This window comes from Aspergillus campestris (assembly GCF_002847485.1).
Source record: "Aspergillus campestris IBT 28561 chromosome Unknown P168scaffold_11, whole genome shotgun sequence".
NCBI classification, from domain to species: domain Eukaryota; kingdom Fungi; phylum Ascomycota; class Eurotiomycetes; order Eurotiales; family Aspergillaceae; genus Aspergillus; species Aspergillus campestris.
The window spans coordinates 525,622-551,789 of NW_020194346.1; the positions used below are offsets into that span (position 1 = coordinate 525,622).

The 26,168-nt window shown below is 50.0% G+C and overlaps 6 protein-coding genes and 1 non-coding gene across 7 annotated transcripts; 3 read left to right on the plus strand and 4 right to left on the minus strand.

Annotated features, from left to right (window-relative positions):
* On the plus strand, positions 1-72 carry P168DRAFT_t139. Its single transcript has one exon. It is a non-coding gene; the product is annotated as a tRNA-Ala (tRNA).
* A 950-nt stretch (positions 73-1,022) lies between these two features.
* On the plus strand, positions 1,023-2,032 carry P168DRAFT_329463 (MscL family protein). Its single transcript, XM_024841475.1, has 4 exons — positions 1,023-1,247; positions 1,350-1,550; positions 1,672-1,816; positions 1,889-2,032. Exons 1-4 carry the CDS (start codon positions 1,111-1,113, stop codon positions 1,952-1,954), a joined length of 549 nt encoding a protein of 182 aa, XP_024690097.1. The 5' UTR covers positions 1,023-1,110; the 3' UTR covers positions 1,955-2,032.
* An 850-nt stretch (positions 2,033-2,882) lies between these two features.
* P168DRAFT_292596 (DEAD-box ATP-dependent RNA helicase DBP2) lies at positions 2,883-6,010 on the minus strand. The gene is made up of 6 exons (XM_024837617.1): positions 5,700-6,010; positions 5,256-5,476; positions 4,226-5,194; positions 4,059-4,166; positions 3,424-3,552; positions 2,883-3,364 (listed from the first exon to the last, which is right to left on the minus strand). Exons 1-6 carry the CDS (start codon positions 5,744-5,746, stop codon positions 3,153-3,155), a joined length of 1,686 nt encoding a protein of 561 aa, XP_024690098.1. The 5' UTR covers positions 5,747-6,010; the 3' UTR covers positions 2,883-3,152.
* A 207-nt stretch (positions 6,011-6,217) lies between these two features.
* Positions 6,218-13,540, minus strand: P168DRAFT_312640 (DNA-directed DNA polymerase alpha catalytic subunit POL1). The gene is made up of 15 exons (XM_024839588.1): positions 13,079-13,540; positions 11,282-13,009; positions 10,670-11,230; positions 9,869-10,609; positions 8,930-9,816; positions 8,740-8,743; positions 8,334-8,461; positions 8,078-8,259; positions 7,937-8,019; positions 7,329-7,873; positions 7,112-7,262; positions 6,989-7,054; positions 6,814-6,922; positions 6,528-6,743; positions 6,218-6,440 (listed from the first exon to the last, which is right to left on the minus strand). Exons 1-15 carry the CDS (start codon positions 13,466-13,468, stop codon positions 6,313-6,315), a joined length of 5,919 nt encoding a protein of 1,972 aa, XP_024690099.1. The 5' UTR covers positions 13,469-13,540; the 3' UTR covers positions 6,218-6,312.
* A 238-nt stretch (positions 13,541-13,778) lies between these two features.
* P168DRAFT_258083 (uncharacterized protein) lies at positions 13,779-15,989 on the minus strand. The gene is made up of 7 exons (XM_024834584.1): positions 15,801-15,989; positions 15,480-15,737; positions 15,299-15,423; positions 15,201-15,245; positions 15,001-15,148; positions 14,017-14,948; positions 13,779-13,963 (listed from the first exon to the last, which is right to left on the minus strand). The coding sequence occupies exons 1-7, from the start codon at positions 15,935-15,937 to the stop codon at positions 13,920-13,922; spliced, it is 1,689 nt and encodes a 562-aa protein (XP_024690100.1). The 5' UTR covers positions 15,938-15,989; the 3' UTR covers positions 13,779-13,919.
* A 288-nt stretch (positions 15,990-16,277) lies between these two features.
* P168DRAFT_299102 (putative DNA repair protein rad9) lies at positions 16,278-18,374 on the plus strand (the record flags this gene model as incomplete). Its single annotated transcript, XM_024838313.1, has 7 exons — positions 16,278-16,391; positions 16,446-16,601; positions 16,655-16,790; positions 16,854-17,069; positions 17,125-17,696; positions 17,746-17,888; positions 18,053-18,374. 7 exons carry the CDS (start codon positions 16,278-16,280, stop codon positions 18,372-18,374), a joined length of 1,659 nt encoding a protein of 552 aa, XP_024690101.1.
* A 1,865-nt stretch (positions 18,375-20,239) lies between these two features.
* P168DRAFT_306668 (putative MFS phosphate transporter) lies at positions 20,240-22,763 on the minus strand. The gene is made up of 3 exons (XM_024839046.1): positions 22,129-22,763; positions 21,902-22,069; positions 20,240-21,846 (listed from the first exon to the last, which is right to left on the minus strand). The coding sequence occupies exons 1-3, from the start codon at positions 22,440-22,442 to the stop codon at positions 20,334-20,336; spliced, it is 1,995 nt and encodes a 664-aa protein (XP_024690102.1). The 5' UTR covers positions 22,443-22,763; the 3' UTR covers positions 20,240-20,333.
* Positions 22,764-26,168: the final 3,405 nt, after the last annotated feature.

Below are 26,168 nucleotides of genomic sequence, written 5' to 3' on the forward strand. Positions count from 1 at the left end.
GGGCTTGTGGTTTAGGGGTATGACGCTCCATTCGCATTGGAGAGGTCCCGGGTTCGATTCCCGGCGAGTCCACTTTTTTGTCTTTTTACACATCGACTTAGCTTGTTTTTTTATATCTCCTTGAAAAAAACCGCAGGGGATTGAATTGATGTCTGGTTGTGCAAAATGGTGGTTATTCTTCAGCCATCTATCTACCACTAAACAGTTACAGCAGGGTCAAATCTCGGTTTAGAATCACCGTATCTTGTTAACATATGCACAGCTAGACAGATACCGCATGGAGATTTTGAGGCTTGGCCTGTGTGTTGTATGTAAATGCTTGTCTATGGATTTTATATTCAAATTCCTGTGTATTCGAGAGCATGCAGGCAGTTCTTTCAAAGTCTGACCATACGAGTATATCAAGTCACCAACGGAAAATGTTTGACTTCAGAAGGTTCTAAGATGCAGTGAATTAACCAGTGAATGTTTCTTCCGGATATAGAGTTACACCTACTTTACCTGGGAACGTCCTTGGCTGAACAATCTGATAAACCACACCGAACGATATCAAGCGACGAATACGACAGATTCAACGGCGGAAGACCCAGCCTGATGTCCATCCCCAATATCAAACATATATCCTCCACATAAAACATGTTATTGGAAGGGTTCATCATAACAGCTCTAGTCCACCCAGAGGCCAACACGCCAGTCCAAGATAACCCGGGGGTTATACTCCGGGCATGATAAAAGCACCATCATTGGCCGGTATCAGCCTCCAGGCTCATAGGTATCAGCCACGGGAGACAGCCCTAGTACCCCCCTAGCAAACACCTATTGCCTATCTAGGTAGATACTAGACACAGGCTACATGGGCACGGTGGAGTCCAAAGCTAAGCCGACGATCTCATCTTTAATCCTAACTCACCTGCATACCCTTAACGCCGGAATTGGCGCATGACGGGGGTGCAGACTAACAAGCTCGGCGGTGGCTTTTTATCAGTTTCCCCTCATCTGCCTCCTCCTCCCCTCTTCCTAAGGATGCCTCCCAGTTTGGGCCTCCCCTCCAGTTTCACCCTACCCCATATGATAAATTAAGCATCTCGTCAAAGAGCACAGCAGAAATCAATGCCCCGCCTCAACGACCAAACCGTGACATTCCTACGCGCCGGCGCGGAAGCCCGCGATCACATCCGACAAGCATGGGACGGGTTCATCAATTTCGCAGCGCGGGACAATGTCCTTGAAGTTGCTCTGGGGTTAATGTAGGCGTCTCTCTTTATTTTTTTTGTCTCGATCTATATATGGGATTACTACTCGCCATATACATATAAGCCGTGCATTCGTTCATTAAAACCCAATAACAGCATCGCCCAAGCCTTCACAAAAGTAGTCACCTCCTTCGTCTCAGACATCATCCTCCCAATCATCTCGCTCCTCCCCTTCCTAAGCCGCAACATGGACGAGAAATTCGCCGTCCTGACGCAGGGGCCGAACTACGCCGAGATGAATGGGTATAATACCCTCGAGCAAGCTAGAGAGGATGGGGCGCTTGTGTTGGCATATGGGTATGTAATAGCCTTTCCCAGCTCTCTCAAACGACTAGGTGGATAGTATATATCTACCTACCTACCCACCTATGCGAAACACCCAAGAAGAACAGCAAACCAAGACAAATAATCTCTACAGTGTCTTCCTCCAAACCATCCTCAGCTTCTTCGGCGTCAGTCTAACGCTGTACGCCATCGCGCACATCTACACGTGGGTCTCCGACGACCGTGTTATCAAGCCGACGGTTCGGTGCAGGTATTGTAAGAAGTTCATTAGTGATCAGGTTGGTGCTTTCCCTCTTCCCTTTTCTGCCGGTAGGGTGATGTCCTAACATGTATATGTTGTATTCGTGCAGGCGACTCGCTGCGTCAACTGCTCTAGCTGGCAGGATGGGAGGGAAGATCGGACTGGTTGGCGATAGGTATATATATCTCTCTCTAATGCATTGGTTTATATTTCACTTTGTGAATCTCTAATATCCTTTCTGTTCATGAGGAAGCTATATACTATATTATAAGGATTGTCTGTTTTGCTTCTGAGCTTCGCTCCTTTGTTATCGTTATCGTTACCATCATAATCAACCTGGTCATGCACGAACACTGGATACAAGGCACTATCATATAACAGCCTCAGGCATATACATAGAACTAGAAGGATCCACAAAGATTTAAATCGAGTATAAAGCTTTACACACACACACATATATATATATAACTATATATACTCAAATCACCCTAGGAGCACCCCAGCCCTGACCTTGAATTCATTCACCCAGCCCTGCCTCGTGCCGCACAATATACATATGTGGGAGCAGCCCAAATCTTGGTGAAGCTGATGATCATGGAAAGGCTGTGAATAGTCACAAAAAAACAACATAAAAACACGACGAGTCAAAAAATAATCTACTGTAGAGAACAACTTAAGTCAGCCTATATTTAGCCGATTGCATGCCTGACAATTCAGCAATCCTCAAACACACACACACACACACACAGACTAAGTATACAAAGCAAAGCATAACAACAAAACAGCGACGATACCAAAGATGAAATCAGACGCTACGCTCTTCGTTCTTCATGGAAATGGACGGTATTGCTGGATGGTTGGGTCTACTACACCCTAACAACACTAGAGGCGAGATTCTATGGTGCTGGGTAAAAGGTGACCGATATATACAGCTTACAGGATATATCACAAATGAGACCTACTTCGCTGTTACAAGTTACAAGCAAGTTGTTTGAAAGATACAATTCATAATAGCAACCACTATATTCGTCAGAGCCTATTCACTCCGCCGATAAGTGAAACAACTTTTGGATCAAGTAGAGACAGAAAGGTAAAAACGCAATATTAGCACATGAGCGTATGATCATATAACAAGCTGAAAAAATAACCTGGAAGCCATCTCCGAGCCAGGTAAGTCAATAGTCCCTGTAAAATACCAAAACAAATACGGAAATGAATCGCAACGCATAAAAAAAGTCTATCGTGACATCGACGAACGCCGCCCGGACCGAGTTACGAAGGAGGAATCTGAAAATATCGCAGAAAAAGCACAAGGTCTACCGATGTGACAATCGTATACAAGCTCATGAACCGCACTGGGCATCAAGATCAGTCTACCAGCGACGAGCGCCGCCAATCGGAGCAGCGTTGGAGGCAGTAAAGCCGCCACCGCGGCCCCGACCGCCGCCACCGCGACCGCGACCTCCCCAGCGGCCGTAGCCGCCGCCGCCACCGCCGCTGTAGCGAACCATCTCGGCGAGACGGGGGTCAATCTGCTGCTTGGCCTCAGTGAGGATAGTGATCAAGTCACGAGCCTGCTTAGAATCTGTAGAAAGGATATGTTAGCAACCAATCACGTTACCAATTTTGAAGGTTGATACATACTGTCAGTGGTGAAGAACGTGATGGCAGTTCCGTTGGCGCCGGCACGACCAGTTCGACCAATACGGTGAACATAGTCCTCCGAGTTGTTGGGGTAGTCATAGTTCAGCACATGAGTAATGTCACGAACATCTTCAGACACATTTGAGTTAGCAAACAGAGCATTAGTCAAAGATAGCAACGTGGCCTGAGCCCTTTATCAGTCGTGTGAAACGAGATGCACTGCTCCCTGTTTTCTCGGTCTTTTCATATCAAGATCCGGATGCGGTGAGTCCATGGACTGGCAAAAATCGTGGTCCTAGAGCGACCTTGGAATGCAGCTTTGCAAGAAGTTGGAAGAGCAAAAGAGACCCCATCTCTCTACCAACCAAATCCACAAATAGAGATGGAAAACCAAAACAGAACAAAGTCATGAGTCTGCTACACTGCACTGTGAGTCCAAGGAGCTCCTGGTTTGAGGAACCATTTCAGGAGACCCGATAAAGCCTGGACGAGTCATATACACCAACAGGGGGGGTTTTTTTCTTTTGGAAAGAGTCAAGCATCGTGCCATGATCACACAACCTCAATACGGGTGAGGATGTCTTGGAAGGAAGGGGGACGGGGACGGGGAGGGGGGAATTGTAATTTTATCATACCGATACCACGGGAAGCCACGTCGGTAGCCACCATGATTGGGCTCTTGCCCGTCTTGAACTCGTTCAAGACCCAATCTCTTTCCTGCTGTTGTTTATCACCGTGGATAGCTGAGTGACACGTTAGCGAGTGTGTTGAAGGGAACAGAAGGGGGGAATGGTGAGCTTACAAAGCGCTGGCCAGCCGTCCTGGCGCAGGAAGCGGGTGATTTCGTCAGCAATTCGCTTGGTGCCCGTGAAGATGAGGACCTTGTTGGTCTTCGTCTCCATGATCTTCTCCATGTGCTTGATCATCTTGTCACGCTTCTCAAAGTCCGAGACGACTTCGACAATCTGGGTGATACGGTGGTTGGCGGACAGATCCATCGAACCGATGTTGACCTGAATGTAGTCATTGAGGAAGTCCGAGGCAAGCTGGCGAACCTCCTTGGGCCAAGTGGCGGACCACATGCAAGTCTGACGATCGGGACGAATCTGGGAGATGATCTTGCGGATCTGAGGCTCGAAACCCATGTCGAGCATGCGATCGGCCTCGTCGAGAACCAGGTAAGTGACACGGCGGAGGTTGGTGCGGCCAGCCTCCAGCATGTCAATCAGACGGCCGGGGGTGGCAATGCAGACCTCGACACCACGGGACAGATCGCGGATCTGAGGGCCCTTGGGGACACCACCGTAAACACAGGTGTTACGGATGCGAGAGGACTTTCCGAACTTGGTCATCTCAGTCTGAATCTGGACCGCAAGCTCACGGGTAGGGGCAAGGACGAGGACGATGGGACCATCACCAGGCGCCAGCAGAGGCTGGGCGTTGATGTGGACGATAGCGGGGAGACAGTAACTCAGGGTCTTTCCGGAACCAGTCTCGGCGATACCGACGACATCGCGACCGGAAAGCGCCATGGGCCAACCCTGAGACTGAATAGCGGTGGGGCGCTCAAAGCCTTGCTGCTTGACTTCGCTCAGCACATACTGAGGGAAGCCAGCCTCATCGAAGGTCTCGACGGGACGAGGAATGTCCGGTCCTTGCACCACACACTCGTGCTTCTTGCGGAATTCATCCACGTCGCGCTGGCTGCGGTTGGTGACATCGGGGTGTTCCTTGTAGAACGACTTCTCGAACTTGGGGAGCGACTCCAGGTCTGTACGTGCATGTTAGTATGACAATCGACGGTTGGATCCAAACAGATCAAATCAACTTACCCCAGTCTTGCTTCTTCAAGCTGGCACCCAGGTTCGACATGCGATCTCCGCCGGCAGCACCACCACCGCGGCCACCGAAACCACCGCCGCCATAGCCGCCGCCGCCGCCGCCGTAACCACCACCACCGCCTCCGTAGCCACCACCACCGCCTCCGTAGCCACCACCACCACCACCATAGCCGCCTCCATTGGAGTAGCCGCCGCTGCCGCCATCCCTGGAGCTGAAAAAGAAGTTAGCACATTATCCCACGTGAGATGAAACACAGACTAGAAGCAGATGCCGAGGAGTATTGCGAGTGAGACGCAGCGATGGGAGACTGGACAAGGGCGCAGTGCCCAAGGAGTTGGCTGAAGCCAGCTCAGTCGCCACCCAACCGACGCCTACATCGCGACCACCCCGACAACGAGTTTCAAAAACTGCTCGCAAAATAACAAAAGACATACCGGTAGGAGTCACCACCGCGCGAATAACCGCCACCGTAAGAAGACATGACGATGAAAGATGTGTTTTTCTGATTTCTTTCTGGTTGAGGAAGGAAAACAAAGTCGGAACTTTATCAACGAGAGAAGACAAAGTACAGGAGTAAAAACACCTGGATACTGAAGGAGGGAATATGAGACAGCCTCCGAATGATGAGGTGAAGAAAAGAGGGATGAAAGAGATGAAGAAGAGAAGAGTGAATGGGGGAGGATGAGATAAAAAAGAAGGATGGAAGAAGGAAGAGGAAAGAAAAAAATCAGACCGACAAAGGAAGGAGAAGGGAAAAAAAAAAAAAAAAAAAAAAAAAGAGCCGGCGGATTGGGAGGAGGCGACACTTAACCCGATTGGGCTCTAGTGCAGGGGGGCAAAAAATCAAGGGAAATCCGCCGTGACCGACTCTTTTGTTTGTCTAAACAGCAGGTTCTTTCACGGTTGATAATGGTAGAAAGGATGAAACTGTTACGCAGAGATGTGAAACGGCATGGATTCCCTATCTATAGAAAATGGGAGGCTGTTCTATATATGTAATACGTCTTCTCTTCTAGAGGAACGGTATAGAACCTCCTCGATGCTTGTTTACACTCGGTCGCCACCCAGCCCCATGTCCCAGAATTTAACCTCTAATTCTGTCGCCCGAATGAAAATCTGGATCAACTCTTCCATTCGACTGGGCGAAACGTCGCGCATGTGGGTCTCCAGCAGTTCTACCATCGGATACGAGATCAGTTCCATCGTACTCTGTACCGTGTGTATAGCTACCAAGGAGTGTAGGGGAAAAGGAAGATACGTACCAGATCCGAGCTGGACTGCTTTGGTGTAATCATCGGCGACGTAATTCTCGATCCATTGCCAGTATCGGTTGCCCTCTCGGAGGGTCTCTTGGTCTGCGTGCAGTCGTCGGGCGATGGCTCCATAACCGATCAAACATGGTGCCAACGCCATCTGGAGCGCAAGCCAGTCCTCTGACTGGCCGACGTCAAGAATGTACCGACTGTATGCCGTGCATGCTGCATTCGAAATGGGTCTTTGTTAGAGATCCTGACATCTTATCCGGCTAAGGGGAAGCATTATCCTCACCAAGATGTTCCGGGGTCCGCTCCATCTCCTCCTTAGTTAGCCCGAAAGATGCGCAGTAATCGAGATGCAGCGCGGTCTCGCGTTCAATGTGTAGAACGATTTGCGATGACTGCGATAGTACAAGTCGGATTAGTTGTCATGGCCGAACATGATGGGGCCCAGTACAGGGGCCTACCGCGGAGATAGATGCCATAGTTTTGGCCTTGTACGCTGCGAGCGCATTGCTTCGCGCAAAGTGAACCTGATATGGCCGTGTCAGCAAATAGCCGGCCAAGAGCCTGATGACCATGCAACAAACCAGATAGAGATAATCCTGGACGAGATACTGCTTGAAGTTCTCGACAGGAAGTGTGCCGTTGGCCATGCTGGAGACAAACCCATGCTTTGTGAATTTCTCCCATACTGGCTGCACGTCAGAGCGACCCAACGCATACTCCAAGAAGCGGCCACTGCAAGGACCAAGTCAATAACCAAAGCCACAATACACACAAATTTTAGGACCGGGAAAGACGTACGGCGCAAACGGTAACGTATACACGGAATGGAAGTGATTTATCGGCCCACTGCCTTTCCCTAGATCGAAGCTAGTCCTGATACCAGCCTCAACGAAGCGCACAGCAGCGTGAACAGCTTGCTTAATGCTCTGTCCTCGAGCCAAATTGGCAGAAATGGCAGACGCAAGGGAGCAGCCCGTGCCATGCGTGTTCTTCGAGATCAGGAAGCCAGTCTCAAACAACGTGACGTCCGTCCCATCATACAAGACATCAATTACTATCGTGGCGTCCTTTGGATCATGTGGTGTCTCGTGATCCTTTGTCAGTGGCAGGTGCCCTCCCTTGAGCAGGACTCCCTTGGGGCCCAAGGCGCATATTTGCTTCGCGAGACTGACGACGTCGGCAAGGTTTTTCGGCTCCGAGGTGCTCACGCCGGCATCTCTGAGTAACAGTAGCGCTTCCGGGATATTAGGGGTTAAGATCGTGGTGAATGGTAGTAGTTTCGTCCGCAGACCCTGAATTGCCGGCCCTGGTAACAACTCCGATCCGCTTGTAGACACCATTACCTATCGATGGTCTAATCAGAAACCCTACTACCCACTTAGAGAAAATAAGACGGGGCAAGCTACCGGATCAAGCACCACCTGAGGAACATGATGCGAGGCCAATACCTCAGCGATGACGTCGATTGTCTCTGCAGACGAGAGCATGCCTTTATCCCGGTCAGCGTAAAAGAAGCAAACAAACCATCCACAAAAGTGTCAATATACCCAACTTGACAACGTCCGCCCCAACATCATCTAACCCCGCAAGGATCTGCTTCTTCACAAAGTTGGCCGGAACGACAAACACGTCCTGCACCCCCAGAGTGTTCTGCGCCGTCAGGCCCGTAGTCGCGGTAAGAGCGTAGCAGCCATGTGCCGCCAGAACCCTCTGATCCGCCTCTAGGCCGCTGAATCCAGACGGATTACATTAGTCTCGACCACCCGATAAGCCTGGGACCGGGAGAGGAGTTGGTGGACATACGCGCCGCCCGAACTGTCGGACCCTGCGATGACCAGAACCCGCGGGACGGGCATGGTGATCAAGTCGCTGGTTGATACAGTTGGGAATCCAACAAAAGATGATAGCCGAAGGTGCGGGAATTGGAGGACCTGGTCAACCTTTCCCTCAAGTATCTAGAAAGACTGGCTTTTATTGGTGCTCGTTGTACCTGGGAGGAGAAAACGTGGAAAGCGGAAGTTCCTTCAATCGGCTGGGTGGGGGTGGGGCTTTGGCTGCTTTCGCCTTGGCCGATAAGATAACACGGTCGATCGATGAATTGACGTATTCTAGGAACATAGAGCTTAATTTAACACCTATAAAATAACATAGGAAGAAGCACATATACGATAGTAGTATCATTCCACGTTGAAGATTAATCAAAACACACTCCGCTATCCATAACAGTAAACAAAAAAAAAAGCAATGCCCTAATGATCCTGGTATTTACAAATGTCATCCTATAACTTGCCCAAAAGAGATATCATGGCAGCATGAAGCGGAACAAGTTGTCCATTTCGACCCATTGCCGTCCACATTTCCTCAGATATGCATCAACAACGCCCTTGATGGTCCCGAACCGTGTGCGGTTGAATTCGACCAGCGCTGCCACGCTGTCTTTCTTCTCCCCCGCGGGCTCCTTCTGGATGGCGGACCGGGCCTTATCCACATCCCAAAGCCCGGCAAAGTATAGCAGCTGGTTGTAGATTTGCTTCTCGGTGTACTCGTAGTTCATTCGCCCCAGACAGCCTTCCGCATGCCCGCGGGGACCAAGGCATCGGTGTCCGTAAACGCTGATCTGTCTTGTTCGGTTGCCACAGGCAGAATCGTCACATACCGCCCATCCATCGTAGTATTTGGATGTCTGGGCGCGGATCTGGTTCTCCAGCTGTGCGATGATTGTCAAAACTGATAATTGTTTTCGACAGGCCGAATTTGAGCAAATGATTCCATGGGCATTGCACAATTCTGTAGACATGGCCAATCCTTCGAAGGTTGACTTCTCCTTGCAGGAACGGCAGGTTAACACGAGCCGTGCCACGTTCTCGAAACGTACAGAGTCCGGAATCTGCGACTCTAGGGGGAAGATTTCGGAGTTTTGCTGGTTGCTTCCACTGGAAGTGTTAATCTGGTACTTGCGCACATCTAGACCCAGGCACTCGGCCAGCCGAACCGCGTCCGTCCCGGGGATGGGAGCGCATAGACGCTCGATGGGAGGGAAGATCTGCTTCAGAAGGTAAAACTCAACGTCGGGTTTCAGACCCAGGTCGGACTTCATCACATCTTGAAGCGTGTATGAACGCTTCGCAGGGGGAAGCGACGCTGTCTCCGAATCGCCATTGGTGACAACGTAAGATATGACGTCGTTGGGCCGAACCATTTTACCGCGAGCAAGCTCACGGAGCGCAACTTGTGCTGGAGGCATAGATTCCTTATTAGGGTATTCCGAAGGACGTTTGGAGAGTTTCTGAGCCGATCATTAACACATTACCAGGCAATCAATTACAAGGATCACTTACCGTGTAAATCACGTATTTCTGCACGGGGATAGTGTATTCCCGCATCTTGTCCGCCAACTCGCGCAGATAGTCGTGGACGCGGTTGAGGACGAGCTCCGGGTCCTCTCCGGAGAGAATCTCGTTCAAGAGCTTCTGAGAGACCTCCTTCGACAGAGCGCAGTACTCACGTCGCTTCATATCCAAACCCTTGACTTCCAACTTGTCCACATACTTGCCATCGATCTCAGACATATTAACAGCGGCGTACTTTTTCTTGGCATGCAAGAGAAGACGGCGGAATATATTGTCAATATCAATCTCCAGGAGGCGGTACTTTTCGTTGACGGTTTTCTTGAAGTCCTCTCCGACTTTAAGTGCTTCGCTGATAGTGTCCATATTCGTGTTGATCATGACGGAATCGGTATCACCATAGATGACTCTTAGCTGCTGCGACTCTGCCAATTCCTTAGTGCTGCGAAGAATCTCACGACCCTTGAACGTGGTGAGCATCGCCAACGGACGCGCATAGAAACGACTCTGAGTATATCCCAAACAGCCGTACATAGAGTTGGCAGTCAGCTTGAAAGCTAACTGCTTCGTGTCCCACAGGGCTAGTTCCTCGGGTGTCGCCCGCTTGTCTTTCATCAGCTTCTTCACCTCACGACGCCGGCCAACAAGGGTTGCAATGATCTTGGGCAGGATCCCCTGGTCTTGGTCTGAAGAAGGCACCTCGGGTACTTTCTCTTCAATATCATTCTGGGCCTGAAGCATGAATAGCCATTAGTATATATAGATACCAACAATACCCGCGGAAGGTCTCACCGTTGCAGTCCGCTCCACCGTGGTGAAGCATATATTGTACTCCTGAATGATACTCGGGTACAGACTGTTAAAGTCCATCACCAAGACAAACTTGTCGTAAAGGCCTCTTTCGGGTTCGAAAACAAGACCACCTTTGTACTTGTCCTTCTTCTTCTTATCCGCAGAGTCATCGTCATCACCACCATCATGTGTCTTTTCTTCTGCCTTTTGCAATTTCGAAGAATACTTGTCAGGACAGATGTACTTGTTGCGATGAAATTCGTGGAGCAGAATGTACTCATTACGCTCGGCGCGAGTACCACTCAGAGTCCGTGCCCAAGAGTTGCCGGCAATGTTGGTTAGCACTTTTGTGAGAGACAACATCTGAAGTTTCAAGACCAGTGCAGCGATGAAGTAGGTGTCTGTGTCACAGTGGTTGACGAAATTCATGAGCCCATCTTTTGTGGTGGCCCATGATTTCAATGCCGCTTCTGTGTCCAGTTCCTGGCGTGCGTTACCCTGTCCGAGATAAAGATCACACATTTCGGTCAAACTCCACGATTGACATCTCGGCATAAGAGACTGATATTATCTTAGCATGGTTCAGCCGTATTCCAGAATTGAAGGACTTACCTTGCCCATGTCGTTAGCCACGTCGCACATCAATCTCCCAGCGATGAGATGTCTCTCAGTGAAGAAGCCACCGCCCTTGTTGAAATTCTTGGGCCAATCTCCGCGCTTTAAGCGTCCAAGACGATGCCAGCCCGGCGTCTTTTTCTCTTTCAGTCGGCTTAGAAGGATGCTAAGATCCACTTCTTGCAACTGATGGCCCATCAAGACGTCAGGGTCCATTCTCTCAAACAATGCAAGGAATTTACTGAGCAAGAATTGCTCTGTCTTTTCCAGCATGTATGTGCCGCGTTGCTTTCGTGTCTCCGCCTCGAAATTAATCGGATACGACGACCCAATAGGACGCATTACCGTGAAGGTCTTGCAAGGCAGATTCTCGGGGGGTGTTGGGTCTGTTAGGGAGACATTCTCGTACACACGAGCGCTCGCCACAATGATCTCCTGTTTGTTTTCCTTCACGTTCATTTGCGTCTTGAACGAAAGACTCATCAGTGTCAAAGGCGGAGCTTCCAAATTCTCGGAGTCTGATACAGGGGCGATGAGAGCTGGTTTAGAGACCTGGCATTCAAATTTGCACCAGGACGCGTTGTTCACAGCTGAGAAATCGGCTTCATCGATCTTAAGCCAGCATGGACCCATGAGATTCTTCCAGAGAACAAATTGTTCAAATAGTGACGTATTAGTGCCGAAAACGCGTGAAAAGGTCTCTCCCTGAGTATCCATAGGTAGCGGAGGCTTATCGTAAGGGTACAGTAGCTTGAGGTACTCCGACTCCTTGGGAACGCCGGGCAGCTCGAATGCATATTTGCGAGTGCATGGCTTGATCTTATGCATACCGACCTTGAGCCTCGACATCATGTCATCAACTTCGCCGTAGACATCTTCCATATCGACTTCCTCATCTGTTTCTCGGCCGTGCTTATGCCTCTGTTCTCGAGGAAGGAAGTAAAGTTTTCGGAGGATATTATCGACCTTGACGAACGCGCTCGTATAGGTGCCGTTTCGCTTATTCTTCACCTTTCCAAACAAGCATAGACTCCCATGGACTTCTGTAAAATCCATCCAGAACATACGGAGGCTTCCATCTTCCTCGACAACGTCCTGTGCGCGAAGTTTGCCGAAGCCCTTGGCTTCTGATGCTGGGCTACTGACGACATTGAGCTTGTTCCTCACGTCGTTCCAGGACGCATCAACAACTTCCGTTGAAGGCTTAGCGGGGGAGGAACCCATAGGGGTGGGTTTGATCTCTTTTTTGATCTGGGGGACAGGGCGGCTACCAGACATGTTGACGCTTGTGGTCTTAGCCTCCTGTTGTCCAGTAACTTCGGCAATTTCCATCCAGTCATTATCATCTTCCTCCGGTTCTTCGACCTTGACAGGGACGGTTATTTTCCTCTCCACGGCTTTGCTGATCGGGGAAGATGGCATCGGATCGCTCATTGGGACATCGTCGTCGTCTGCGGTCGGGAGTGGCGCGTCATCGTTGTCCATATTAAAATCCTGTTCTTGCTCTTGGCCAACGGGCGATGCTGGCTCGATGTTTTCATTCTTTCTATCCTGATTTTGCTCGCGTGCCCTATGAGACAAGGGAGGGGAAAGGATGCGGACTTTTCGGCGCGTTTCCGATTTCACTATATTCTTCGTCGGGGGCGGCTGTTTCGAGGCGACATTGGTATCGACCTCTCCGAGGAGATCAGCCATGAAAGCATCGTCTTCTACAGTGACAGTCGGCTAGGGAGGTTGTCAGCGATTTCGACCCTTCCGGTTGATTCTCGTCTTGCAGGGGCTCAGGCAACTCACCTTAGGCTTTGGAGCCGTCGCGGCACTACCCTTGTTGAAGTATTTGGAGATCCCGTTGTTGATCTTTTCCTGCCTTTGCTGTTCCTCCTCTCGCTTTCTCTTCGCAGCTTTGCCTCGGGCGGGCAATCCGTCGTCATCGCTATCGCTGTCGTAGTATTCGGCCGTCTGTTCGTTCCACACCTCGCGACCGTCATCGGCGTAACCTGCACCGTTATCGTCGACAACGAAATCATCTTCATCAAGTCGGCTCCGGATAACTTTCTTATATCCTTCGTCATCAACCTCCTCATAGATATCCCCTTGATCTTCGACCTCGTACGTCGAAAGACGCTTCTTCCCTGCGGCACGCAGAGCGCGCAACTCTGCTAGTTTTGCTCGTGAAGAAGCCATGGTGTCTTGTCTTCTTTTCTCTCTTTTTTTATTATTTACCCCAGAGAGTCGACACCCATGGATAATTCTTTTGGTGACAGTGGACTGTGATCAAATCACGAAAACATCCCTGGGATTGAATCGGGAAAAGGGTGGGTTTGGAGCCGTTTCCAAGGCGGGTTGTGTCGCGGAGGAGAATGGACGCGTAGCGGGACGCGGTCTGAACGCGCTCCCGCTAACTAATTTTAATTGATTTCACCGCCGCCATTCTGATCAGCCCCACCCGTTGGCATACACTTTGGCCGCCCAATGAATGGTATGGCAATGGTCTCGATAAGATGGTATTTGCAGATGATATATTCATTAAGATTACAAATCCTCCCTATAATTGTGTATTGTCTTGACGGGCAGTGCGCAGACCATGATTGTGGCATCTGTAACACCCACCTTCCATTACTCTAGTTGATCAATATCAGTCGAAAATTTCATCATCAGTGTCCGCATCACTATACTCCTCTAAAAATTGTCAGCATAAGTCAGCCTGTGAAGAAAAATCGCAGTGCCCCCACCCTGAGCCAATCCGAAGTCAAATGTCCCGTCCAAGCGGGTTTTCAAAATCTCGCGGATCCGATTTTGTGCTCCCTCGGTGATATCTGTGTCGGTAGTCGAGTTCAAGATGGACAGGCTGAAACCTTTGTTGCCAGGCTTGAGTGAGGCAATGAAGTCTATGATACCCTGGGTCGTGAATTCGCTGAGAGCGTGAATAACCAAGCTCTGGAGTTCTCCTAGACCTCGGAATGCATCCCACACCTCGTCGTTGAAAAAGTCACCACTCACCCATAATCTCTCCAAGTGCGGAAGATATGGTGTTAGTGTGATGAGATGGTCAGGTGTAAAGCAGTCCGATATATCCTTGAGTTCTAGTTCGCGGAGCCCATTCAGCTGACCGATTGCCTGGACGAGCAGCTCGTTATCCTCGGGTGATTCGCTACTCTCTCCACGAAGGTATAGGTTTTGCAGAGAAGGTTGACTGGCCAGGGCTTCGTGGAAGCCCCGGGCCCCGGCCATTGTATAACCGGCCAATGAAAGGGTGGATAGACGTAAATTTTCATCGGTTAAAACATGGGATAGCAAAGCCGCATCGTCGACAAACCTTCTGAGTTCGAGACGTCTCAATGCTTTGCAGCCACGGATCCATTCAGCGACCCGCACGATGACAGCATAGAAACCTTCGTCCCGAACGGCCGGTCTTGAGTCCGTCAATACTAGAACTCTCAGTGCGGGTGGCGTTGCTAGCGACGGCAATGCTGCAATTGCTTCAAGGGGGAGGCTGGTTAACTTCAGTTCTGTCAAAGATTCTAGATGGTTGTTCAGGGCCTTGATTGAACGCGGTCCCAGCTGCGAGTAACTAAGCACCTCAAAATACTGCAGGGTATTGGGTGCTAGCTCATTCAAAAATTCCTGAGACTCTGACTCCGCATTTCCGGACGACTCATTCTTCCTGCACGAATCGTAAGAACACGGATTAGAGTACATTCAGTCTGGAGTTATACCATGCATATATTGTGAGTTGCTTGAAATCCGGACAGTGGCTACGAATCTGATTGCCGGCATGTTGTGTAAGAGCAGTCCCAGACCAGATGGTCATAGCCTGTAGCAGCGGTAGGTCTTCCAGCCATGAGGATAGCACCGATGGGGGTACTGTAAACAAGTCAGACAAACCTATACCAGCGAAGCCTGAAAGGTGGCTTACTGTTGCAAGACATCTCCCGTAAGGAATTGGTTTTCCTGACGATGGCTGATATCTAACAGTCAGTAGGTATGAAGCATCTCCGACATAGACCCACTGACCAGAGCCAAATTTAATCACCAGCCGCTCATTTTCAGCGAGAGTTCTGGAAGAGCGAAGCCGCTTACTTCCTTTCGACTCGTAGACGTTTGACGCCAAGTCAATGAGCTCTTCCGTGAAGAAGTTCCTAAGTTTCATTTAAAAAGGTGCCGATATTGAAAACTCATCAAGCTGATAGCTTACTCTTTGATTCTTCCCTTGAACATCGCATTGCCCAGGAGGTACGATAGATCATCTAGGTCAAGATAACGGATATAGCTGTGATAAGGCAGATAGGTCTGATCGATGGTAGACAATAAGATGGAGCGCCACATGAGCGCCCACTTTTGAATGACAACCTCCTGTTCTCTCCAAATAGACATCCATGTGGGAGCTGACCGGCGAGTTTTGAACTGCTCATCCTCGGTACCGCCGCCCTTCACTGGGGAAGTATTATGCAGTCTGCATGCTTTGTTATCAGCAGCTGATTACCAGCCGTATGCCCTGAGCATGGTGGGGTCATACTTATACAGGACGGCTAGGGCATGTTCAGTGAAGCATCGCGAGGACACAGCACATTGGTATAAGCTATTGTAGTCTTTCTCGTCCCCAAGGATATCCAGGATGATGTAAATGACGTCACCCGGTAACGGAAAGGTCATATTGGCTGGTAAAAGTCACACATTCCAAAATGGAGTTACAGCAATGGATTCACACGTCTCATCGATATATGAGGGAAGCAAGGATGAAGTCTGTTTTGATACTTGAGGCGTCGGCCAGTGACGTTGCAGCATGGAGCAACTATTGGAGGACGGGTGACACGGGCCTGGTTATGTAAGCCGAGAGCGTGTTTGCCTTGGCGACGCATGGAAAGATGTAGGATGAACTGATCGAAACACCACAAATCCGGTATGAATGGCAATAGATTGTTGTATGCTGACATTGAGTGTTCTTGATTATTGTATAATTTGAGATTGATTTTTGATCCGCTATTAGAAGATCATGACTTCACTGTCGTTTTCACTGGCCCCGGAGGCCTTGGTCCGCCTGCACAACGCTTTGATATGCCTTTCGAAATTCAGCCATTATGTGTCCATTGAAGCGGAATACGATCTGGTAGAGCTAAGAATCAAGTGACTTAATATGTTGATTACACTAACAATGTTGTAGCTCCGGTTGAGTGCACTCAATCTGACCAAGACCGCGTATGCCGGATTTGCTTTGGACGCGGACGAGTTCTTCCAAACCTACATATTTGGAGTCAACCACAGCAATGCTTCCACAAGGCTCCGTGCGGATAAATTTAGCTGCCAAATTGACGTAAAGGTAGAGTCTGCTGGCCGCAGATTGTACGCATCTCTCAAGCTAATATGAAACAGACTCTTTTATCAGTTTTCAAAGGAAGGACTAGTGGACGCGACAAGGACACCGCGGTCGAACGCTGCGAGGTCGAGCTCCACGAAGATATCGACGAGACAGAATGCAGACTTGTCATCCGAATGATCTGTGGACTTGGTAAGCAGGTTCTCCCAGGCCACAGGCTCGATGTAGTACAAGATCTTAACGGCATTGATTTAGGCGTGATCAGGTCATACAAGCTCACCTATGAGCCAACTACTGTTCAGCACGCTACTTTTGATCGATCAAGTACTTCAAATCAGTGGAGTATTGAACCAAAGTTTTTGAAAGAGATAACCGATCATTTTAGCCTCTCAGCAGAGCAGCTGGACATCTTTTCTGCCCATGACAAGGCCATCTTTACGAGCTATACCACAAAGATTACGGATGGTAAAGGTAAGGTACTTGGAATCCGTGGCTTATACTGCCGTGCTAATCATTACACGTGTAGAAATATTGAAACAGCCAGTGCACACGTCTGTGGCTATTGAGAAGAAAGATTTCGAGCAATTCCTGGTCGAAGATAGTCTCCACGTTGTCATCCATTTAAAGGATTTCAAAGCGGTCATCGCGCATGCCGAGACGGCAGGTGTGATGATCACCGCTCGATATACCAACCCATGTCGGCCCTTGCAATTCGCATACGACTTCGCAGGGGTGAAGACCGAGTTCACTTTGATGACAACAGGCGAGTCAGATGCCAGCGACCCCAGTTCCTCCCGAGCGGCCGTACCACAGCTGTCCGCTAGACAGACACCCGCTCCTGCCAACGTGAGCCAAACCAAAACCGCCTCAAGCACAAGGCAGATGCCTCCTCCACGCAGCCGATCTGTACGCACTCTCACGGGGAACTCTGCTCGTGGTACGGCGGAAGTAAGCACTCAAAGCCAGCGGCCCCCAGCCTCGATCGACTTCGATAGTCTGTTTGTGCCGGCGGATGACGACAGGCAATGGGATGTGTCGAACGAAGATGAAAGGGATGAAACTGAGGATATGCTTGGTTGGGATGCAACCACTGACCAGGTTTGGACTCCGCAACTGCCTATCGTGAGCCAGTCTAACTCGCGTTTAGGAAACTTTCAGCGCAAGTATGGGACCGCGGTTACGGGACATCGAGCCCAGTATGCCACTCCAGGAGGAACAAGCGGTCGATCAAGAGGAAGCAACGGGGATTCCTCCAACGCAGCGCATGTCACAGGTGAGCCGTCTTCATCTGTATGTCGAAGAAAGCTAACACTCGCAGCTTCACGGCCTGGGTCTTTTCGACTGAGCCATCTGGTAGACTCCAGTGGGCCATGGAACCCAGCCATTGTTCGAGTTGACATGACTTTGTGGATATCGCCCAGGCTGCGCACTGAATATGGAACCGCACGATCAAGACACGATGATCCAGCTGGTCGCACAACCAGCACCAATCCCAACCACACGAGCACCGCCTTCAATCGGCAAAGGAATCCGACTAACCCTGCCCTGCACATTTCCCCGAGCATCAACATCCGGTCCACAATTACCATGCTCTCCCCACCCAAAAGCAACCACAGTCTGGTCGTCAACAAGAGCCAGGACATGTTCACTCCCAGCAGCTATTTGACCCAACTTCGGAAGATCCCCAGGCGGAAGCTGGCCGCGGTCATTGCGACCCCACGCCACAACGGAGGAGTCCCCCCGATGTACATAAACACCATGCCAACTAGCAGATAAACCTCGATATCCGCCCACCAACGACGAAGGCGCAGGCGCACCAGACCGAATCCCCCACTTATCATCGCAAGAGCCCAGCACCGCAAACTCCCTCGCGGCCTTATCACCGAGTATGACCGTGAACTCGCGCCCGCAAGCAGCGCCAGTCGCACCAAACCCCACGCCATCAACCTTCACCGGCACCCAGACAGTCTTCCTCGCCATAACCGACTCCCCCAACTGGCCCTTCCTCGCCGCACCCCATCCATACACCTCCCCATTAGACAACACCATAACCGTATGTCCCATCCCACTAGCAATCGACACGACACGCGTCCCACTCGGGGGAAAATCAGGGACCGTCGCAGGCGCATCAGCCCGGAGCGCATCCACCCCCAGACCTAACTCCCCCTTCGCCCCCGATCCCAGCACGAACACCCTATCCCCCTCCATCGAAACAAGGAACGTCGCCTCCCACGTCGCAGACACGTCTTTGAATGTGTCGACCACAACGCCGGTGGTAGTATCCTCCACAACGACGCGGCGAAACTCCGTCTGCGACGCTGTCTCAGAGGATGATAAAGACCCGCCACACCGCCCGTCCGCGTTACACCCCGCGGCGTACACGGCTCCGTCGGAAAATAGCACCAGCGTGTGGTTTCCCCCGGCTGCGATGCGAGCTATCGTTCCCGCGGGGCTCGAAGAGGGGAGGTCCTGGAATACACACTCTGTCGGAACGGACACATCCTCCTCATGTCCGATACCCAACTGTCCCGACCCATTGGATCCAAACGCATACAGCTTCATAGCTAAACAAAGGACGAGAATAAAATCAAATATACACAGTGTAACCAAAAAGCCAAGACAGTAGACCACCGCGGAGTAAGTAAACACAGCCAACAAGCTCGGCTCGGCAAATCAAACCAACCAACCCACCGCCTTCCTTTCCCATCCACCATCACCACCTCGGCCCAAATCACATGACCCAGAGCCAGTGGCAAGTGGGGGCGGAGTATCCCAAAACAACTCGGCGAACTCAGCCACCACCCCGGCCGAGTCTCGCTGCCGAGTTTCATACATACCCAAGTTCTGGGCCAGCGTTACCCACCAGTTACCACAGATTGAGAGAAGGCTTGGCGAGAAGTGCATTCCAGGGATCGGAATCGGAATCGGAATTTGATTCGTTTTTTTTTAATCTAATCTAATTTATCTATTTTTTAAATCAATTTAATTTTAGATTTTGTTTTTATTACCTTCTTGGTATGGAGTATTCAGTGGGTGCACTATACTATATAATATAGTATTGTTAGATTGAGATCTATTACGTTATGTGTATACTTTTCTTTTTTATTTATTTCAAGAGCTACTAGCTAAGGTAGGTAGGACTGACGACTCAAGACTGTGTCAAGTGTACTTACTGCGCTCAGGGGATGGATGAGATGTAAATAATAGCAGAATGATCTCGTCCACCTCTATCGGGTACCCACCTAGTGTATATCACCACATAAAGCAGTTGCACAATTAGTTGGTAGTTGGGCACCGATAAGGAGTTTTAAGTTCAAAGCTGCAAATGCAACACAAATGGGATCTATTAGATCTACTTTTTCTCCCGCGAGAGAGAAATGAGATGATTGTGGGGTAGTAATAATATGTCTATTAACAGACGCCGACTATGCCGGAGATCTAACTAGGAATCTGGGGTACATCAGATGATTGACTGTTGATCTTGACATGTGTCGACTAATGATCATATGCAAACGCACGGCTATGTGCGGGGTATGTATACATAGATGACAGGCTAAGAGCAGGATTCCATCAAAAAAGGATAATCGTGGATAATCATACGGGACAGTAAAAAAAGTAAAAAGAAACCGAAAGGGATATCTATTCATCCTCATAAAAAAGGGTTCTCGTGACGGGGTATTTATTATAACATGCATCAAAACAATAAGAAAAAGAAAGGAAAAAAAAAAAAACAGCTCATCGATCCGTCTTTTCATTGTCGTAAGAATCCGAGTCGCCCTCCTGGGCAGCCGGAGGCAGGGCGAAATCATCACCCTTACCCGTGTGTTCCATAGGGCGGAACATGGGGCTCGTGCGGTGGAAGTAGGAGTGGACGTGGCCTTCCAGAAGGCTGTCATCCGTGTCCATGGCGAGCTGCTCGGCGTTGGTCTTCTCGGTGAACTTGCGCTCCATGGCGGCCTCCCACTCGGCGCGGTACTCCTCGACCTTCTGCTTGTAGTCGAGCTCGGCGTCGTAGTGCTTGCCCTTGCCCGTGCGGCGCTCGAACCACGACAGGTGCTTGGAGTGGACGGCGGGGCCGTGATAGTCCTCCTCGCGGCCCTGGCGGATGTACTCCCAGCGACGCTCCTGCTCCTTGAGGTCCAGACCGGTGGTGTCGGGGAGGAAGACGTAGGTCAGGATCAGACCGCCCAGGCCGAACCAGGGCACGACGTAGAATTTGGTCTGCGTGTCGATGTAGTTGTAGAGGACGGAGGCCAGCAGCGCACCGGCCTTACCGGCGGCGGCGGACAGACCGTGGGCGGTGGCGCGGATAGGCGTGGGGAACACTTCGGCCGCGACGAGGAAGGTGACGGAGTTGGGGCCGAACTGGTTGAAGAAGGAACTGAGGAAGTACATGGCCTGGAAGCCCTTGATGTGGGCGGGCGACGTGAAGTACTCGTAGTTGAACGCGGGGATGATGAACAGGATGAAATCCATCAGGAAGCCGACGATCTGCATCCACTTGCGACCGTAGAGCTTGTTGTCGATCATAAACGACGCGAGGTAGTAGCCGGCCATCGACACTCCGACGTTGCACAAGTTCCAGAGCCAGGTGGGCATGATGGAATCCGAGACCGGACTGATGACCTTGATGAACTCGGATTGGAACAGCTTGTTTCCGTAGAAGAAGACATCATTCGCGAACCAACCGCCGGCCGTGGCGAAGATACGGAAGCCAAAGTGCTTGAAGGTCAACTTCAGGGACTGCACATCGTAGCCAGTGACGTTGGACTTCTTCTTCGCCGAAGCCAGCTGCTTACTGGCCGCCTTCATGTGGTACATACGGTAGTAGACCAGCCACAGCGTGCCCACCGCGGGGATGGCGAACGAGACACGGTAGGTCCACTGGGTCGACACGGCGGAGTAAGGGTTGTTTCCACTGCCGTGATGGAAGCACAGCAGCAGGATAATCAGGATCACTTGGTTGAAGAACTGACCCCAACCCTGCATCAGGAAGGCGCTGGTGACCTTGCGACCACGATGCAGACGATCGTCCTTGGTTGAGACCTTGCCGGAGCCAACGGCGTTTTCCATGCCGCTGGTGGCGGTCATGGGATATTCACCACCGACACCAATGCCGTAGATGAACAAACACCAGGCATAGCAGATCACCCAGCCGTTCTGGGTCAGACCCCAGGAGGCCGTAAGCATGATCAAACCGAGAAGCATGATAGCCGCGTCTTGAATGAGACCCCATCGTCGACCAACCCTGACAAATCATCATTAGACTAGCTGAATCTAAAACCGGGTGAAAACAAACATACCAGTCACCAATAAAACCAACCAGAATCTGGCCCACAATGATACCGACGATCTCCAGGTAATCGATGGCGTTCAGCCATTGCTTATTGCAAATCTCATGATCTTCCCAGCACGCAGGGAAAGTCTTCTCGAACAGCGGTTTTAAGTTTCCGATGGAGAAGAGCACGTAACTAGAGCGTCCATTAGCTTGACGAGCTTGGGCTAAGAGGTTGTTCGCTTGGCCACTTACCCTTCGAGACCCAGACCCGCACCGGGGAGGACCATGTTGCGGAAATAGTACGAGATGGGGGACAGAGGGTCCTGCTTCATCATTTCCCAGATGCCGCCCAGCTCGCGCTTGGCTTCCTTGGTGTCGTAGGCATTGACGAACTTGATGCGCTTGAAGATGGGGAGGTCGGCCCAGTAGGTGCCGTCTGGGGTATAGCTGTCATCGGGACGAATGAGGGCGTCGAAGGCACTCTTCTCGTTGAGGTCCATGTTCTCGAGAGGGTTATGGGTCTCCATATCGGGCCCGTGAGGCGCACGAGGGCCAGAGTCGGTCATGATTGGAGTTTGGAAGCTCGACGCGTCCACGAAACGGGCGAAAAGATGCTTTCAGCCAAGAGAGATTTGCAGATTTGGAGACTTGAAAGTCTTAGCAGAACGATTGGAAAAATGGGGGGTCCTTTATTATCCCTCTAGGATAGGAGTTTGACGAGAGGACCAAGATGAGGCGTCGTCGCACACAGTGCGAGCCAAGTCGGACAGGCCAAGGGTTTAACTTATATTCGACCGGGTTGACGGCAAAAGAAGTCTGGGCAAAGGCGGAAAACGAGCCAGCGGGCTACCTTGCCCCAGGCACATGCCCAAATGGGGAGGTCTGATAAGTCAATGGAGAAATGGTTAGATCCCACGTCGTGGCGGGTCTACTCCAGTCGAGGACTCAGTAAGTCATGTTAGTGGTAGACGATCAGGTTGGCAGACCCATTGCCTAGAACTGGGCAGAAGGAACCATGGACTTAGAAAAAAAAAAAGATTAAAAAAAAAGGGATTGAAAAAGAGAAATTGAAAGAAATTGAAAATGAAAAGATTTGATTGAATGATTTACTTAATTCTTTTTTAAATTCTTTTAAATTCTTTTTTTTTATTCTTTTTTTTTCTCCGTTCTTTTTTCGTTTTCGCTTTCCCTTTCACTCTGGTAACAAGAGATTTTTTGCCTCCTCTAGTCATTGCATTAGTTAGCATGTCTTTGACCGTATCAGAAGGTAGTACTGTATCCAGTATGGATCATAAACCATCGTCGTTATTAAGTCATCCTGACTTCGGAAAGAGAAAAGGGAGATGGAGGAGGAATCAGGAATGGTCCGGAGGGGCGGAAACTCAGACTAACGAACTGATTTAGTGCGGAAGGTCGAGAGAAGAACCTTCTGCCGTCCAATCATTGCTGCACGTGGTGGCAGAATCTCACGGATTCCCACCAGATCGACAACCTTACCGCCTACTTTATTTTCCTTTGAGTCTTTCCCTTTCCGACAATCTTTCTTACCGAGTCGATCAGCGAGTCTCCCCCTCATTCTAACCCAGATCAACCACCGCTGCATGGCTGATCATGGTCAGATGACGAGGGTCTGTTGTACAATGCCTGTCAACCCGTGGCTTCAACCTCGGGCGAATTTATCGTTGGATGTTGAAAGACAAAAATAGACTTCAGATCGGTTTAAAAATGAATACGAGGAAGAAAGTGCCGTAAAAGATATCCAGTTGGTAGTATCCCGTCTATGCCGTTTATGAAGTTGCCTGGATGTGAAAGACTTGACAGCAAAGCCCGGGGATTTGAACAGCCCTTTGAGGCTATGAAAGGCACGATCTAAATTTATATTGTCTCCTTCTAGAATTATCATCCCTTGCATGTTGAACACTTGCTGCATTCTCACTCGGAGAGAAGAGAGCCCTACTCGATCCCTTGCGCAGTAAGTAGTAAGTACTGCCAGGTATCAGTGCAACACAGGTGTACAACATCAGCCGTTGACTGAGCGGGCCGGAACTCGTGGTTGAATAAAACCTCCAAGCAATTCGGACGGCTCGAGGTCTTGGCATCTCCCCAGCCAGTCACCATCCGTCCTGCCAGCACGTTTCTCTCCCAGTTAGGCAAAGATAGACCTCTCCACCATATCTCAGAACAGAGTAGCCTCACCCATCGGTCCTGACTCCTGACACTACTGGTAACTACGAGGTACTACTGACACCGTACTACCTCGAACTCTCCCATGTCTCCGCTCCTTTCGTCAACAGAATCCACTCTCGGATTCTCACCCCATGCCTCAGTGAGGTCCCGCCCTGGGACCCTGCGTAATTCTCCTCGTGTGTACACCGTAATATCAACTGCTATCTCACATGGAGTTGTTGCCCCTTACTTGGTACCTAGTGGAGCGTCGCGTGGCCAGTGGCCACAGACACAACGAGGCTGCCATGTCCCGAGGGTAGCTTATCCAGACCGCAAATGACATTCTTTCTTCAATCGGGGCATACCGCTCGACGTTTCTTTTTATTTCTTGACATGAACAATGCGGCACCCGCTCGGAGAAAGGACTTTCTTAGGGAAACTGGGGATGCACATCCTCTGTTCGAGGATCTAATCCCTCGGTGGTGCGTGCCACAACCTATCACAAACGGCAGAAAATGAATCCGACTTGCTTGGTCTGCGTCAGACTCAGTTCTGCATGCTGATCTGAGGGTCTCCATGTCGGGTGAGTGCGGTAGGAACTGGAACCACCAGCTGAATACCCCGTTGACACATTGGATGGAGTCCCATCTGAACCCAACATGGTATTCAGTATCCACGCCCATCGCAATTACGTTGCTAGGAGGCGGAGCTACAATACAGGCAGAATCGGAGTGTCTTGGATTGTTGATGATATACTTTGCAGGTCAGGCACGATTTCGTGTTTGTGCTCGTGGTATTGGCCAGCTTCGTCTAGGTCAGAACTTTATTGCCCGACATTATAAGGTAGCCAGGTACGGAGTACTAGACATTATAAACTCAAATTCGGTTGGACAGTGGGTACACCTACAGTATAGCATGGACCTAAGCACCGGGCAACCACGCAAACGTAAACACTACTACAATCGGTCAATGCGCGTTATTATCATCGACACGTTCTCTGCTCCAAACTTAGGGCTATACTGTTTCTTTCCCTCCCTCGTGTTTGGTTTTCTGTGTCAATCGCTTTGCTCACGGAAACAAATCTGCCTAGTAGATACTTTAGATTCCCTCCGCAATCTCTGGCAGATTATCATCCCTCATAGCCCCTTTGATCGACAGCGTGCAGCATTTGAAAATCCCAACACCAGGCAGAAGCAAAAGGGGGGGTATCGTAGCATAGAAAAAGCAGAACATGACCAGCAGACGGACCAATAAGAAAAAAGAAACAAGAAAAGCCAAAATGACGAGATCGTCGCCACGGGTTTATACCGCATATTCAAATATATATATGTTGATATATATATAGATAGAAGGCTCAGCTTCCAATCCAACAACGCGATACGGCGCATCAACCACGCCAAGAACCCACCACATGATGTTGAACACAACACAGTCGATACATAAAAAACTTAAGGTCCCATCCTGTCAGATTTCCGATATACTTATCCATTTCCCTACCCCAGTGGCTGTGTATGCCGATCAAAGCAGGCAACACCCGTTGGGTACCAACATGATGGACGGAGAATATGCAACCAATGCACGACGTGCAACTTGGCAATGCAGGGACCACGATGTTATTCCGACGCAATGGCTGATATGCTATGCAATGTACGTGTCATAAACTGTAATTCTATATTTGGGCTAGGCAGAACTTTAAGGTATGTGATGTGGTAGGGGTATGTATGGTGTTTTGTTGGATTCTGGATAGTGCTTGTTTTGTTTGTTTGGTAGGTAGGCAGTGTGCATGATGAGGGAGAAGTAAAAGCTCATATGTGGCTGTGAGGCTTAGATCCAGGGTCGCAGTACATAAACGTTGCTAATCTTGATAATCCATATTCACGGATGCCAACTAAGCAGGAGGCAGTGGTAGATATTTTGGGAAGGACTCTCTGGACTGGCAAGCAATGCCTCTTCTATTTTGATAGGGAGAGCCAGCAGAGATCAACCTAGGTAGCGTTCCTACTCGAATTATGCTCTGGTGCTGGATAGAGGAGTAGATCGAGAACGTGGCTGACAATAACAGCACAATGGGCAATCGTGGACTCTATGATTAGTATGATATAGATACTATAGATTTACTGTTACAA

What these genes read in the sequence shown, in the direction of transcription:
- P168DRAFT_306668 (XM_024839046.1), bottom strand. Translation starts at nt 22,442, where the DNA reads ATGACCGACTCTGGCCCTCGTGCGCCTCACGGGCCCGATATGGAGACC. An exon ending in GCGGGTCTGGGTCTCGAAGG is followed by an intron (nt 22,070 to 22,128) that starts GTAAGTGGCCAA and finishes TGGACGCTCTAG; the next exon opens with TTACGTGCTCTTCTCCATCG. An exon ending in GTTGGTTTTATTGGTGACTG is followed by an intron (nt 21,847 to 21,901) that starts GTATGTTTGTTT and finishes ATGATTTGTCAG; the next exon opens with GGTTGGTCGACGATGGGGTC.
- P168DRAFT_312640 (XM_024839588.1), bottom strand. Translation starts at nt 13,468, where the DNA reads ATGGCTTCTTCACGAGCAAAACTAGCAGAGTTGCGCGCTCTGCGTGCC. An exon ending in TCCGACAGTTCGGGCGGCGC is followed by an intron (nt 8,260 to 8,333) that starts GTATGTCCACCA and finishes GTCTGGATTCAG; the next exon opens with CGGCCTAGAGGCGGATCAGA. An exon ending in GGCGGACGTTGTCAAGTTGG is followed by an intron (nt 8,020 to 8,077) that starts GTATATTGACAC and finishes ACCGGGATAAAG; the next exon opens with GCATGCTCTCGTCTGCAGAG.
- P168DRAFT_329463 (XM_024841475.1), top strand. Translation starts at nt 1,111, where the DNA reads ATGCCCCGCCTCAACGACCAAACCGTGACATTCCTACGCGCCGGCGCG. An exon ending in GCGCTTGTGTTGGCATATGG is followed by an intron (nt 1,551 to 1,671) that starts GTATGTAATAGC and finishes TAATCTCTACAG; the next exon opens with TGTCTTCCTCCAAACCATCC. An exon ending in AGAAGTTCATTAGTGATCAG is followed by an intron (nt 1,817 to 1,888) that starts GTTGGTGCTTTC and finishes GTATTCGTGCAG; the next exon opens with GCGACTCGCTGCGTCAACTG.
- P168DRAFT_292596 (XM_024837617.1), bottom strand. Translation starts at nt 5,746, where the DNA reads ATGTCTTCTTACGGTGGCGGTTATTCGCGCGGTGGTGACTCCTACCG. An exon ending in CGTGGCTTCCCGTGGTATCG is followed by an intron (nt 3,553 to 4,058) that starts GTATGATAAAAT and finishes ATGTGTCTGAAG; the next exon opens with ATGTTCGTGACATTACTCAT. An exon ending in CACGTTCTTCACCACTGACA is followed by an intron (nt 3,365 to 3,423) that starts GTATGTATCAAC and finishes TCCTTTCTACAG; the next exon opens with ATTCTAAGCAGGCTCGTGAC.
- P168DRAFT_258083 (XM_024834584.1), bottom strand. Translation starts at nt 15,937, where the DNA reads ATGACCTTTCCGTTACCGGGTGACGTCATTTACATCATCCTGGATATC. An exon ending in TTCAAGGGAAGAATCAAAGA is followed by an intron (nt 15,424 to 15,479) that starts GTAAGCTATCAG and finishes AATGAAACTTAG; the next exon opens with GAACTTCTTCACGGAAGAGC. An exon ending in ACGGGAGATGTCTTGCAACA is followed by an intron (nt 15,149 to 15,200) that starts GTAAGCCACCTT and finishes ACTTGTTTACAG; the next exon opens with TACCCCCATCGGTGCTATCC.